Here is a 15204-nt window from a genome sequence, read left to right as displayed (position 1 = left end):
TCTGTGTTTGTGTCCTAATCCCCTTGCCAGACTATAAGTCTGTGTCTAATTTAAACTTTGTGTCTTTCCTTTGCCTAGCACAGCGTTTTACATATACCAAGCACTTTAAATAAAGAAATGAATGAATGTGCTTATACCACCGACCCTACCTGCATTCATCACACACCCTCCTCCCACATTCCTTTCCATACACCTTCCGTGACCATCCCCAATATACAACCCACCCCCCATCCGACGTGCAGCCTCCTGGGCACGATCAATGGTCCTGGGATCTGCCTTGGGCAAACTGGCAAGATGGAGGCAGCGTCTTCCTGGCTGACCGTGACAGCGTCAGCCCCTACGGCCAGGCTACGGTAGCAGGCAACTATTCTCACAGGGCGCCAGATGTGTGTATTGTATATACAAGCCAAACTGAATGTGCGTGTGTGCGTGCATGTGTGTGTGCGCGTGCGCATGAGTGAGGTCTTTGGGTTGGGGCCTGCATCTTCACGGCTCTGCGCCTGGCACTCACGGTTTGATGCTGATCAGCTCGCGAAAGTTTTCTAGTGTGTTGCCCGGGTTCCGCTTCTCGGCTTCGTGCCTGTCCCTGGTCCAGGTCATCTGGACCTTCTCGGGTCTGGCTTCCCCCTCATCCTCTTCATCTGAGTATAGGCTCTCGAGCCGGATTATGGAGTGCCGATCCTTGACCAGCTGGGCCTGGGGGAGCGCACAGATCCGGTACCCAGGAAGGGTGGGGATGAGACAGGATAAGGAAGCAGAGAAAAGGGTCTGGCTCTCAAGCTCTTAGCACAGTTATCTACCATCTGTCTGGTGAGGAAAATCTCCGATCTAAAGGAGGGAGCTTGCGGGGAGGGATGGCTGGGGGGGCGTTCTGCAGGCCAGACCCAGACTGGAGAACTGTTGGTCCCTCATGATAATAAGTCCCGTCTCTACAGTGCTTTCAGGTCTGTAACCATAGCGCTTTCCTCATATTATCCCCATTTACAGGAGAGAACACTGAGGCTCAGAGATGAAGGCACACATCTATCTAGGTCTTTCCTATGCCATGCTGCCTCTAAAGCTTGGAGGAGGCTGAACACTGGGTCAGGCAGGCTGAGGGGTCAGTGCTGGGCTTGGCCTGGCCTCCAGTTGACCCAAATGATTCCTGTGGAGGTCCCTGGTGCCTCATTCCAAAGCAGCTGGAGATCCAGGGAGACAGGAGAAAGAACAGCCCACCGTCGCTGACACCGACACCGTCACCGTCACCGACGCCGTCGCCAACGCCGATGCCCTCCCTCCGCGGGGAAGCCCCGCCCCGTCAGCCACACTGCGTCCTGAGGTTTCCTACCTCCCTTTCCCTCTCGGTCTTGGTCAGCCTCATCTGCCTGAGCATCTGCGACCTCTGCTCCATCATCAGCGTCCGCTCGTAGGTGTAGGCAGAGATGTCGCTGTTGTGCTGGGGGGAGAGCAGAGCGCAGGCAGGGGTGGGCAGCTGCCCTGCGGGCCTGTGGTGGCGGCCGCGGCAGCCACAAGGCAGGCGTGTGGCTCTTACCATCTCCACGACTTCCACCTCTGCTTCAATGCGCAAGTGGTACAGGAAAGTGGCCAGATCCTTCTTCATCTGGATGCTGTTGTCATCCATCTGGGCCACGGTGAAGATCCTCATGCGGCACTTTCGCCAGACCTAGCAGAGGGCCGAGAGAGGGTGGAGGTGGGTCAGCAGCTGGGGAGACTCGCCCCCCGCCAGCCCCTCCCTCCCTCTGTCCCTGGGGGCCGGGCACCTTGTGCTGCTTCAGAAGGAAGGGGAGCAGCATGAGCATGCCGCCGTCATGGACGATCCACCAGACGTCAATGTTGCCCTCGTTGTAGCGCTCGTGGTTGCTGGGGTAGAAGGAAACATTCTTGGGCACCAGCAGCGCCAGGTGGGCGGCCGTGGTACAACGCACAGTGTCTACAAGACAAAGATATGCATGCCAGGTGACTCGGGGCAGGGCCCCCTCGCAGCCAGTCCTGGTTAGCTATAGATAGAACCACGCTTTGCCCAAGACGTGGTTTCTTAAGCCACTGGGAAAGCCTAGCGCCAGAGGGCAAGGCGTCTTTCTAGTACTCCTACATCCTCTCTTGTAGCCCTCTCCTTCCTCCTAGTAACTCATCCCTGTCCTATAATCCTAAGGCTCATTCAAATCAAAGTATTAACAGATGAAAGTTTAAAGCATGGCTTCTTCAACATCCAAAGGAATGCATATCTATCAGTGAAGTGGGAGGAGGAACATAATGTTGGCCACGAAGCTTGCCAGGTGCCTCTCAAATTATATCATGCAGGTAACTTACCTATGATTCCAATTCCTAAGACCAAGCCTGAAGGAGACCCCAAGCTATTGGATTTTGTCTTATCAGCCACCCATATGTCCCCACCACTCCCAAGAGTGCAGGGTCGCTAAATAGCTACAGAGGGGCCTGGCGGGAGGCGTCAGTTTGGAAAGCCCCCGTGTGATGAAGGCTGACCCGTCTGGGGGACATACCGATGAAGGTTTTCCAGGCCCGGGGGTCTTCACTCTGCCTCCAGCCATAGGGCCATCCCAGCACCACCGAGTTGTGCTTCATGCCCCCCAGGCCACAGGACTGGATGAGGTGGGCCAGGCCTTCTCTCACTTTACTTGTTACCACCACCTGGCAGAAGCCCTTCACCTTCTCAATCTCAATCATGTTCTTAATTGTCTGAAAATAAGAAGCCATGGTCAAACGGGTCGGATGAGCCAAAGCACGTCGGGGTTTTCCCGAGTGTTCCCCACACTGAAAGCAATGCACGAGCTCTCCTCAGAGGGTCTTTGGGGTCACCCCAGAGCCCACCCACTGTTTTCCCCTTGGTTCCTGGAGCTCTAAAAATGTTTGCCACGAGTCTGAACATCCACGTTAGAATTTAAGCTTCCGGAGGTCAGGACCAGGTGTCTGCCTCTCTGTGTTTCCAGCTCTGACCACAGTCTAAGTGATTGTGGACTGGCTGAACATGGTTTTGGACCCCCTGGGAACAGAGCCTGGACCTTTATATACATGCTCAGGTATACTCCCAACTGGGCCAAGGAAAGAGTCGGAGACGGAGGAGGAAACAAATTCACTTCCACATCTCTGAAATCTCCAGGCAGGAGCCCGGCCCGGGGCTCTGGGCCTCTTGGTATAGTCAGCTGGGGAAGCCAAACTGGAAAATGGTTCTGCCACCCCAGCTGAGGGGGTTAGAGTTGGGTCCCCCAAGATCCTGACTCTTGGGCCCCATCAGAGGGGGTGCCAAAGAGAGCCCCCAGATACCAGTACCTGCTCAGCAGCCTGGGCTTCCCCATAGCTTTCCAAGAAGTTGCCCTGGATCACGGAGCCAATGATGGTCAGGCCTTTGCCGGCCTTGAGCTGGGAGGCAAATGTGAGCAGTCGGGGGTACTTGACGTGGAGGTCTTCGTCCAGCTTCAGGAGCACTAACAGCTGAGGCCTGGATGGGGAGGGGAAGGGGAGGGAAGGAGAGGCAAAGGCCCCCGTTCGGCAGCAGCACCCACACCCTGTCTGCCTGGACCCTAGTGCTAGTCGAGGGTTCCTGGGGGTCGAGCCCAGTTTCTGACAGCTTCCAGACAACAGCAACTGGGGCTTGGTGGAGAAGGCATGAGAGAAAAGTTTCCCCTTTGCTGTCCTCTCCCTTTTTATTTATCCCCCCGTTGTTCACCTCGCTGGCTACTGCTAATATTCTTAGGCCGATAAATTCCTTCCATTTAGGCCAGACCTGATTAGGCACCTGAGGATGCCCTGGGCCCACTCACAGAGGCCTGCTCCAGGTTTCCCACCCCACCCTGAGCCGGTTCTGTCTCCCCGCTCCCAACCCTAAACTGGCCCTGTTCATCAGGGTTTCCAGGGGGCTGGGAATGGCTGGGAGGATGCAGGTTGAGAACTGGTGGGGAGTCCTGATGGGGGAGGGAGAGAACAGCCCGGGACTCACCTCCAGTTCTTGGTGTGGGGAGGCCCCTCCTCCAGGCGAAGAAGCGCGTAGCGGGCAGCACTCAGGGAGAGGCCCCGGATGCCGTCGCCCCATTCCTTCTCGGCTCTGCGTGGAGAACTAACAGTGTGGCCCAGAAGATGCCGTCCTTTCCCCTCTCTGGGTCCCTGAAGGACACACTCCCTTCCAAATGGGGCTGACCTGAAGCCACCAACAGCTCCCCAGGCTCATCCGCCACTATGAGAAGCCCGTCCCAACATTGATGGAGCCAAGCCCCTCATGGCCCGCACCCCTCCCTGCCATCTTCTCACCCCCGACCCAGCCTTCCGGTCTACAGTCCCACGGCTGAGTCAGCAGCCCCCAATCCCTTCCTGGCTGAAGCCCATTCCACCCCGAGTTAACCAGGCCCCCCAAGCCCTACTTACCCCTGATACTCAATGTACTTGTAAATCATGCCCGCGATCAGCATGGCCACCAGGGCGTAGTACCAGGAAGAAATGAACATGAGGGCCAGGCAGATACTCATCCCTAAAAAGGACAGGGCCCTGAAATAAAGTCAACCAATCAATCAGTGAGCATTTATTAAGCACTTATTATGTACCAGGCATGGGATTAGAAGCAAACAGTCCCTGGCCTCAATGAGCTTCCATTTTATCTAACCTTTCCTTTTCTATTTATTTATTTATTTATCTAATTTTTCAAGGCAATCAGGGTTAAGTGACTTGCTCAGGGTCACACAGCTAGTTAAGTATCAAGTGTCTGCATCTGGATTTGAACTCAGGACCTCTTGAATCCAGGGCCCTTGCTCTATCCATTGTGCCACCCAGCTGCCCCTGAGTTTCCATTTTATCAAGGGAGATACATATTACACACGCACAACATATATTCAGATAAAGACAAGTGAGGAAGAGGGCTTCTCAATCCCATTTCACTTTTTCCATTGGATGGCATTTTCATAGGCCAATAATGCTCCCATCAATTCACATCCCAGAGGGGAGTATGGCCAGAGGCACTCGCCCGTCGTTCCCTGGTGCTGAGGGTCCTGGGATTGGCCGGCAGGCCTGCTGTTCCAAGTCTGCCCCTTTCTCAGACAGGAGGCCCAGGCATGGCTAGGGGCAGGCCGGGGATACGACAGCTTCCCATTTTAGCATTAATTTTCAAGAGATGTCATTTCCCATAAAGCTACCGTCGACTTACCAGTGGTAATATTTAAAACGGGGCCGCCAATTAGGGGTCCTCAGAAGCGTCTGCACCGCACAGGCCAGGTTGACAAACAAGTAACACATGAGGAAAAACCTGTGAAGTTGGAAGGAATCTCAGAGTCCACGGTCCTCCTTCTGCAGCCCAGGGACTGCCCATTCTTCTACCACCCAAGACCCAAGCTGACCCTGACCCTGACCCTGACCCTTAGAGCCAAGGTCCTTGAATAGCAATTGTGATGGAAAGGAAGAAAGGGGGGATGAGAAGAGAAAAGAAGGAAGGAAATGAAATGAAGGAAAAGGAAAGAAAATAAGGGGAAAAGGAAGGGGTAAACTGGAGGGGGAGGGAGGAGGAAGGGAATAGGGGAAGAGGAAAGGCAAGGACGAGGGAAAGGGGGAGGGCAAGTGGAAGGGGAAGAATATGACCCGGGCTTGAAAGTTTTATTTTTACTTCCTTAGCTGGGTCTTATTAAAAATAAAGAAAGAAAGAAAACAACTGAGATTTGTACACAAGAGTTGCCTTAGCAACCCGGGCCGCTTTTACAAACTGCTTTCCGATACAGACAGCTCTGTAGAGACTTCCAGGCTTACACCAGATCCCAGTTTTTAAAAACAACATTGAAACAGAGAAAGCACAGGATGGAAATTTGGAAATGGCCCAGCGTGCCTGGCTGCTCTTTTGTAAAGTACTATTTTAACGGTCATCCAACGCTGGAGACCAGCAGCGGAGCCAATTGTAAAACACTGTGTCACCAGCCCTCACGCATGGTTCTTGAGCTCTCCTGCTCTGGCTGTGCTGGGAAGGATTTACGGGGAGGAGGAGAGGGAAGACAGACATGCACAGACCGCGGACACTCCCGCTGCTGTTGCTTACATGGACAGAATGGGGGCCACCATGTCGAGAGAAGCGATGAGAATCCCCAGCTCAGCAATGAAGGCCGTCAGAAGAAGAGCCCAGGTTGGTTCCCCGTTTGCCTTCCCGTGGCCGAACACCTGAGGCCAGAAAGAGGCTGAAGGGGAAAGTGTCTCCAACCCCCAGGGTCCCAGGCTACTCCCATCCTCCCTTTCTCCAAACAGCCACCGCTATTCAACACTTGCCCCAACTTGCCACTTTGGATGGAAGGAACTGGGAAGGTCAACAGGATGGGTCTAAACCTGGGGAGCCTCACCTCCTCACCCTACTGTAGACCCTCCCCCTCAAATACAGACACATTCGCACAACACAGGAACAACCCATCCTGGAGAGGAGTGGATGCTCAGCTGGAAGGGGCCCTAAGGGCCTGGTGTATTGGCCAGGCCTAGCCAAGTCCCAATCAGAGGTTCTCATCGTTTTTTGTGCCGTGGACCCCTTTGGCAATCTGGTGACTCTCATGGATCCCTTCTTAGAAGAATTTTTTTTGGTTTGTTTGTTTTTTGTTTTGTTTTTCTTTTTGGTGAGGCAGTCGGGGTTAAGTGACTTGCCCAGGGTCACACAGTTAGTAAGTGTCAAGTGTCTGAGACCAGATTTGAACTTAGGTCCTCCTGACTCTAATGCCAGAGCTCTATCCACTGTGTCACCTAGCTGCCCCAGAAGAATGTTTTTAAATAACTGAAAGAAATGTCAAATTTCAATCAGAGATTAGTGAAAAAAAAAAATTTTTTTTCCCCATCCAAGTTCACAGACTCCCTGAAATCTCTCCCGGTTTAAGTACACCTGTCCTAGGCTATCCCTAGATCATCCCTCCAACATACACACATTTGCTCCTGGACTCCCCCAAGGGAAATAAGCTTCTCAAAACAGGGCCTCCTCTTCACACTAACAACAACGTCTCAATCTGCTGTTGTTACGGAGTCTCTTCACTCCTGTCTGACTCTTGGTGACCCCTTTTGGGGTTTTCTTGGCAAAGATCCTAGAGTGGGTTTGCCATTCCCTTCTCCAGCTCATTTGACAGATGAGGAAACTGAGGCAAATAGGAATAAGTGACATGCCCAGGGTCACACAGTAAGTGTGTGAGGCTGGATTTGAACTCAGGTCTTCCTGACTCCAGGGCCAGCTCTCCATACACTGCGCCACCTAGCTGCCCATCTCAATCTGTGCTATTCCATTTATTCCATGTTCTCTTTTCTGGGTTACAGCCTTGCAGGCAGGTGCCAGGCAGGACAAATTAAACATGCCTCCAGGCCAGGAAGGATTCCTCCCTCCACTCTATTGATCCCTGGCAGGTCCTGACACCTCCTTTGCCTTTGCAGGGGCTGCTCTGCCCCAGAGAAGTGGGGCAGAATCTTTTGGTCCTCTTGGCCTGGTCCGAGTGTGTGAGCCAGGCAATTAATGTCATCAGCCAGGGGTGGGGTTGTGCCAATAGAATGTGGGGTGCGTCATAGAACAGTGGGGACAACAGAAGGGGTCAGAAAACCTGGGTTCTGATCCCTGGGAACTGCTTGGGTGATCTTAGCTGAGTCATCAATTTTCCCATCTATAAAATGGCAACACTAACACAAAGGAGTGAGCTCCGCACCACTGCGTCTGTCCCAGCAAAGAGGCACCAGCCATATGTCAGGGATGCTGTCGGGGGATTTCTGAACTAGGCAGGAGATTGGGTGAGACGGCCTCAAAGAGCCAATGGCATCTTGTGGCAGTGAGAACGCTACTGTATCTGGAGCCAGAAGACCAGGGTTCTGACCCCAGCTCAGCCGCTTGTGGGACCACAGGCCAGGGACTTAAGTTCTCTGGGTCTCAGTTTCCTCATCTGTAAAATAGGGCATTGGGCCCAATGACCTCTAAGGTCCCTCCCAAGATCAGGGCTATAAAAGCATGCTGATGGGTCTAAAGGACTCTGCATGGGTCAGGGAGGAGAACACACCCGCAGGAAAGGGATGATGTTGTCCTTGGCGATGGCCTGCAGCAGGCGGGGCGCCCCCGTGAGGCTCTGCAGGCCGGCCCCGCACGTGGAGAAGAAGGAGCCGATCACGATGACCCAAGGGGAGGGCCAGGACAGCGTACCCACCACCAAGTTCTTGTTCACACCGTCACCGTATCTGTGGGAGAGAATACAGAGCAGTGAGCTCCCTCACGTTGAAAGGTGTTTCTAAGGCCTCCCGTATCCCCACCCTCCCTAAAAAAATCCGAGCGGCAGGCACACTCCTATCCCATTATTTATCCAAAGGGGAAGCCAACGAGGAAGCCCAGGGCCCCCAGCAGGCCCTGGAAGGTCAAGTGATTCAAATCAGGTCAACAAGCCTTTACTAAACCCTCATTTACATGCCAGGGACGCGTGTAACTAAGCACTGAGGAAACAAAGAAAGGAGCTGAGCAGCTCTCTAGGAGCTTACATTCCAACTGGGAAGACAATAGATAAATAACTAGGTAAATAGAAGATATACATGGAGTACACAGGGAAGGTACTCAGACAGGTGAAGGCCAGAATAGCTGTACCTGGGATCTGAGCTGGGCCCTGAAGGAAACCAAGGAAATTAAAAAGTGGAGGTCTTTCCAGGTTTTGCTGAAGTCCGCCTGCTCATCATTTCTTATAGCACAATAGTATTCCATTACAGTCACATACCACAACTTGTTCAGCCATTCCCCAATGGATGGGCATCCCCTCAATTTCCAATTCTTTGCCACTATAGAAAAAGCTGCTATATATATTTTTGTACATGTGGGTCCTTTTCCCATTTTTATGATCTCTTTGGGATACAGACCTAGAAGTGGTATTGCCAGGTCAAAGAGTATGCACAATTTGATAGCCCTTTGGGCATAGTTCCAAATTGCTCTCCAGAATGGTTAGATCATTTCACAACTCCACCAACAATGTATTAGTATTCCAACTTTCCCACATCTTCTCCAACATTTATCATTCCCCTTTTTTGTCACATTAGCCAATTGGATAGGTATGATGTGGTACCTCAGAGTTGCTTTAATTTGTATTTCTCTAATCAATAGTGATTTAGAGAATTTTTTCATATGACTACAGATAGCTTTAATTTCTTCACCTGGAAACTGCCTGCTCATGTCCTTTGGACCATTTATCAATCAAGGAATGACTTGTATCCTTATAAATTTGTCTCAGTTCTCTATATATTTGAGAAATGAAGCCTTTATTAGAGACAGCGGCATTAAAAATTGTTTCACAGCTTTCTGACTTCCTTCTAATCTTAGTTGCATTTAATGTAATCCAAATGATCCATTTTGCATTTCATAATGTTTTCTATCTCTTGTTTGGTCCCAGATTCTCCCCTTCTCCATAGATTGGGATCTAAGAAATAATGAGCTGGCAGAAAAACCTGGAAAGACTTCCATGAACTGATGCTGAGTGAAGTGAGCAGAACCAGGAGAACATTGTACGCAGCAACATTGTGGCACGACCAACCATGATAGACTTAACTCTTCTCAGCAATGCAAGGATCCAAGACAATTCCAAAAGACTCATGATCCATATCCAGACAAAGAATGATGGAGTCTGAATGCAGATCAAAGCATACTATTTCCTTTTTTTTCTTTTTTTTTTTCTTTCTCATGGTTTTCTCCTTTTGTTCTGATTCTTCTTTCACAACATGACTAATGTGGAAATATGTTTAATATAATTGTACACGTATAACCTATATCAGATTGCTTGCCATCTTGGGAAGGGGGGGGAGAAAAAATTTGGAACTCAAAATCTTATAAAAGTAAATGCTGAAAACTATCTTCATATGTAATTGGAAAAAAAAAATACAATTAAGTGAGGAAAAAAGTGGGTGAGGGGATGGAGAATTCTAGGCATGGGGAGGGACAGGAAATGGGGTATTGTGTTCAAGGAACTGCCAGGATAGGCCAGAGTAGCTGGATCATAGCATTCACGGAAGGAAGTAAAGTGTAAGAAGACAGGAAAGGATGGAAAGGGGCTGGGTTACGCTGGAGGTCATACATAGGAGTTGCTGGAGCCGACTGAGGAGGGAGGCGACTAGTCCAGTCTGGACTTACAAAATTCCTTGACAAACGTGTGGGTTCAGGTGGATTGGTGGTGGGGAGACTGGAGGCTGGGAGACTGATTTAAAGGCTGCTTCAATTACATGGCTTTGAAGGCCTGAACTAGGGCAGTGAGTGGAGTGGAGAGATGGGGATATATACAAGAGATGTCGTGAAAGCAGAAATTATAAGATTTGAGAAGACTGGATTGAGGAGTGAGTGTGAGGAGTACAGGAGGACACCTTCACCTGTTTTAGGAATCTAATTTGAAACCAGATACTTGCCAATAGAGCTAGGGGGCGCCACAGTGCATAGAGCACTAGGCCTGGAGTCTGGAAGACTCATCTTCCCAAGTTCAAATCTGGCCTCAGACACTTATTAGCTGTGTGACCCTGGGCAAGTCACTTCACCCTGTATGCCTCAGTTTCCTTATCTGTAAAATGAGCTGGAGAAGAAAATGGCAAACTACTTCAGTATCTTTGCCAAGAAAACCCCAAATGGGGTCATGAAGAATCGTGACTGAAAAACGACTGAACAACTTGCCAATATATTATTTGTGTATATGGTTAAACACTGATGATTATTATTTATAATTTAGTGCAATTTCCTATTGTAAACTAAAGAAATGGAATTAAACTGCATCAAGTTAAAGGATAGGTTGGGAAGTAAGAAGCATATGTAGAGATGAAAAGTTAGGTAAAAAGGCATGGTAACCATTCAGTTAATGACGGCAAAATGTACATGGAGAAACCAATGTTTTCAATACTGCTACTTTCCACAGTGACTAAAGATATTCCAGTAAAAAAAAAAAAGATGGGAAGTTTTGGAAGAAAAGAGAGAGTTTTGGAGTAAAGATAATGAATTCTGTTTTGGATATGCAGAGTTTTGAGGTATCTAGGGGACATCCAATTTGAGATGTCCAAGAGGCAGTTAGTGCTCTGGTACTAAAAGTCAGGAAACACACACGTGTGTGTGTGTATATATATGCATGAATGTACACATATGTATATGTACATGTATGATTATACACATGTGTGTGCACACAACCTGGAGTCAAGCTCTCCCTGGCACATCTTTGAGCACTGGCATGGGGAGGAGGGAACAAGGGCCGTGGGGGCCTGGGTGCCACTGAGCATGGCTGTCCCCACAGAGGGGAGGAGGGCAGAGAAATGTCTGGGCCAAGGTCTGCCAGGTCTGGCTGAGCTCAGGTGCTCCAGCTCACCCCTCAGGGCCTTTCTTCCTTCTGTTCCCCTCAGACACTTCTAACATCCCCCTTGCTGGTGTCCCAAGCCGTCCTTGAGAAGCCTGGGGGTTCTATCAGCCTGCCTGGAGCAGCCTCTACCCAGAGGGGAGGATACAGACAGGAAGGGACAGCTGGCAGCTGTAAAGGATGTCCAAACCAAACTGAGTATCTCTTTCAGGCAAAGATGGGACCCCAAAGCTACACTCTGAGTAACTGAGAAAAGCAAGGAGAAGAAAAGGCCCCCCATGGTGACAGAGATGGGGCACTGGGAGGCGGCACATTGTAGACATGGCCACTGAGTCCACGCCACCTGGGTTCAATGAATTGCTTCCCTGTTTTTCTTTGTCACAAAGAAGAGATCCATCTGGTGTGTCGGGGGGGCGGCTCCCCACCCCCCAGCTGCAGTGATAATCATGATAGAAAAACAAAAGGCATTGATAAAAAGCAGATGTTTTTAAAAGCAGAAAATAAATTGCAAACCACTCACTTATCTCTGAGGACGACCCCCTCAATGCAGGCTCCAAACAGCACCACGCTGCTGAAGTCTGGGGAAGACGGTTAAAGAAACTGTCGATGGCTCTCCAACTAACCCATGGCCCAGCTGCAGACTGCGTGGGCCCCAGTAGGAAAGCTGGTTGGGGAGGCCTGAGCTCCTCACATGCCAAATGAATCTAACCTATAAGCTCCCCCCACTGGGGGCTTCTGTAGCTCAGTGAATCCAGGGCTCCTGATCCTTCGGGGCTAGAGCTGCATCACCTCCCACAGGTCACGCTGCCAGCACAGGTCAGGGGACAGAGAGACGGGGACTGGCATTAGAGGGTGGGAGCAGAGCAAGGACAAGGTGGGAAACAGGATGGAAGAACAGAGAATGGAATGTGTGGGAGAGAAAGCGATTAGTGGGCAGGTCAAGCCAGTGATGAGCATCTGTCTGGCAGCGGGGGTGATGGTGCTGGGGCAGGCAGGATGTGTGTGTGTGCGTGCGTGTGTGTGTGTGTGTGTGTGTGTGTGTGTGATGCTGTGGGATCTAGTCATGTATGTGAGTGACCAGCGTCTGTGTGCATGTCAGAGGGGAATCAGGCAAAAGCTTTTCTATTTACATAACTGAAACTGCTTATTTTGTCTCTTGTGAATTCCTCTGCCCGCTCCCTGTAATCAGCATTGCAGAAAGCCCCTCCTGCTGGTCTCTGGTCTCTTTTACGCTTAGGTTGTACGGTACGTTCATCTGGGTGGGTGACATGAGAGCTACTTCCCACTTGCTGTTTAATCAGCAGGTGCCCCTGAATAGGGAGTCCTTTCTCTAGTAATGTGTGTTCCTGGGTTCATTGAATCCTGAGCCCAGTGGATTCCTTTGTGGTCTGTCCGGTCTGCTCTTCTACTTGGGAAAAGGTCCCCGTTTGCTCCCCACTGCTGGAAGATAGCGTTGGGAGACACAACCCAGCCAAGGAATAGCCAAGAGGCCACCCCCAGGTAGCAAGGCCTCTGGTCCCCGGGGCTTGAGAAACGCCCACCGAGCCCAGTGCACAGGACACGGAGAGCCACAGGGAGAGAGGAGCCAGCGCGGGGTGGGGGGGCCTGCTGCCTCCCCCTGCCTGGGCTCCCAGCTGAGGCTCTGGGGTCCCCTGACAAGGGAGTATTTCTGATGGGCCTTTAAGGGGTTCCTCCGGCTGCCAGCAGGTGGTGCTGAAGAGCAGCATAGCCTGGCCTGGGGCAGGGAGAGCGAGGGCTGGGAGACCCAAGCCCATGGGCACCGCATTTTAAAGGATACACACTAAAGAGGTCGTGACGATAGCCAGGATGGTCCCCACCGGGATGGATTTCTGGGCGTCCTTGAGGTCTCCGGAGCGGTTGGACCCAGCCATGATGCCTTCAAAAAACAAAGAGTTGGGTTTTTCCCCCCCACCCCGGGGGCCCCTCAGGGGGTCTTGGCTTCCAGGAATGGATGGGGGAGGGAGGGTCCCATGTGGCTCGCCACCCCCCTCTGCCACTGCCAGGGCCAGGGCCAGGGCCTCACCTGTCACGGAGGGAAAGAAGATTCCCACCAGCACCGTGAAGGACGTGGCGATGTCCGCAAAGACATAGAGCGGGAGGCTGCCCTTCTGGCCGGGGACATCAACGGAGGGCATCCCGGGCTTCTCCAGGATGTCACCCTTCTCCAGGTAGCTGCTCCACAGGTTATCTTGTGGGGAAAATGGGGGAAAGAGCGGCTTCAGCCTGAGGCGGGCCGGGCGGGCAAACCCAGGGATGGAGGGGTGCAGGCACCCAGGCGTCCTCAGCCGGGTGAATCAGCCTGGCGAGACAGAGCTGGGGCACCTGGGCTCAGCACCTGGCCCTGCCCCCTACTCCTCTCTGGTCTCCATTTCTCATCACTAAAGGAAGAGGCCGCACTGTTGGGACACAGTGGGGTCAAAGGACCCAGATTCAAATCCCACATCAGAGAATTACTACCCATGGGACCGTGGGCAGGGCCTTTCCCTTCTCTGGGCCTCAGGTTCCCCATCTGTAAGATGAGGGTTCCTCCCTGCTCCAGACCAATGATCCTGTGACCTCCTCCTCCTCTGACTTTTCTCGCCCACAAATCCTGTATTATCTGTGACTATCTTTGTACTCAGCCCCTGGGAAGAAGGGGTGGGAAGGGAAGAAGCACTTCTCCCATAAGCGCTACATGCCAGGCACAAGCGCTGAGCTGTGACCAGTATGATCTCATGAGAGCCTTGCCACAACCCAGGGAGGGAGGCCCTACTATCGGCCCATCTTACAGATGAGGAAACAGAGGCAAACTGAGGTTAAGTGACTTGCTCAGGGCCACACAGCTGGGAAGTATCTGTGGCTAGATTTGAACTCAGGTCTTCCTGCCTCCTGGCCCAGCACACTATCCATTACACCACCAGCTGTCTTGGTACGAAGAGTACTGGGTGCTTCTAGTGGGCAGGGACTACTTCATCTCTCCAGAACATTTTGGGCTTTAACAACTCATGTTTTTAGAGCACCCAAGGTTTACTGGGGGTCTTTCTCAAAACAAATGTCAGCATTATATCCCCATTTTACAGGTGGGTAAACTATGAACAGTTCTAAGAAAGTACATGGGAATCTACTCTGATACTCTCTTTTGCATAACTAGGTTTACTTTGGATTTCTGTATACCTAATGTGTTATACTCTGGCTTTATGATCAGCTTTGGAATATAATATTTATAGTATTTATATATATATGTAATTTATATATTATTTGTATATAACATAATTCAGAGTATGTATACATTTATATGTGTATATAAATTTACATGTAAATGATAATAAATACGGGCTGTAGCAGTTTAACAAAGGAAAGTTTTGTTCTGTGTATTTTTTTACCTTTTACAGAATTTTGGAGGAATTGCATATGAAAAAACCGCTCAGAAAAGGTACTTAATCAGACTTATTGGGACGGCAGTGGAGACCGATTTCTCGATGCAATCGTGTTTGTGCTGCTAAACGTCAGAGCTGGCCTTCTGACACTGTGTTACAACCCGCCTTGCTTCTCTTATCTAGAGCCCTCAGCTCCACTCACTGACCTCCTGGAGGAAAGGTTCCGGGCTTTATTCCTCTTGATAGCTCCCAGATATAGGGTGCTCCGTGGACGCTGGGGGAAGGAGCAGTGGTGCCCTAAGCACCAAGGGAAGGGCGGTTTCCTCTCTGGAGGATGCCCAGGCCCGCCAGGTGCACAGGAGGGGCCTGCCAAGCAGACACAGTGTGCATGCTGAGGCCGGGGCTCTCCCACAAGCCATCCACGGCTGGAGGACCCCAGCATCACAGCTGACCGGACTGAACGGCACAGCCAGCTAGCCAGCCCCAGGCTTGGCTGGTCCCCTTCTGCCCCAGGCTCCCCTGGCCTGGCTCTCCTCATTTCC

The 15204-nt window shown here is 51.2% G+C and overlaps 1 protein-coding gene across 2 annotated transcripts in view; it reads right to left on the bottom strand.

Moving 5' to 3' along the window:
• The window catches only part of SLC12A4 (solute carrier family 12 member 4), a 64284-nt gene that overhangs the window by 2905 nt on the left and 46175 nt on the right, over positions 1–15204 (bottom strand). For both annotated transcript variants that reach the window (XM_027847221.1, XM_027847229.1), the window contains 14 exons: positions 13330–13494; positions 13084–13182; positions 11806–11863; positions 7992–8166; positions 6026–6144; positions 5150–5248; positions 4378–4497; positions 3956–4060; positions 3289–3457; positions 2502–2697; positions 1761–1930; positions 1532–1663; positions 1328–1435; positions 512–696 (listed from right to left, as the gene is read on the bottom strand). In XM_027847221.1, the coding sequence (XP_027703022.1) occupies positions 512–696; positions 1328–1435; positions 1532–1663; positions 1761–1930; positions 2502–2697; positions 3289–3457; positions 3956–4060; positions 4378–4497; positions 5150–5248; positions 6026–6144; positions 7992–8166; positions 11806–11863; positions 13084–13182; positions 13330–13494 (1900 nt within the window). The remainder of the gene's footprint in view (positions 1–511; positions 697–1327; positions 1436–1531; positions 1664–1760; positions 1931–2501; positions 2698–3288; positions 3458–3955; positions 4061–4377; positions 4498–5149; positions 5249–6025; positions 6145–7991; positions 8167–11805; positions 11864–13083; positions 13183–13329; positions 13495–15204) is intronic.

This window comes from Vombatus ursinus, unplaced genomic scaffold, assembly GCF_900497805.2.
Source record: "Vombatus ursinus unplaced genomic scaffold, bare-nosed wombat genome assembly UNPS02005286.1, whole genome shotgun sequence".
In the NCBI taxonomy this organism is placed as follows: domain Eukaryota; kingdom Metazoa; phylum Chordata; class Mammalia; order Diprotodontia; family Vombatidae; genus Vombatus; species Vombatus ursinus.
This window is presented reverse-complemented; position numbering and strand designations above follow the sequence as displayed.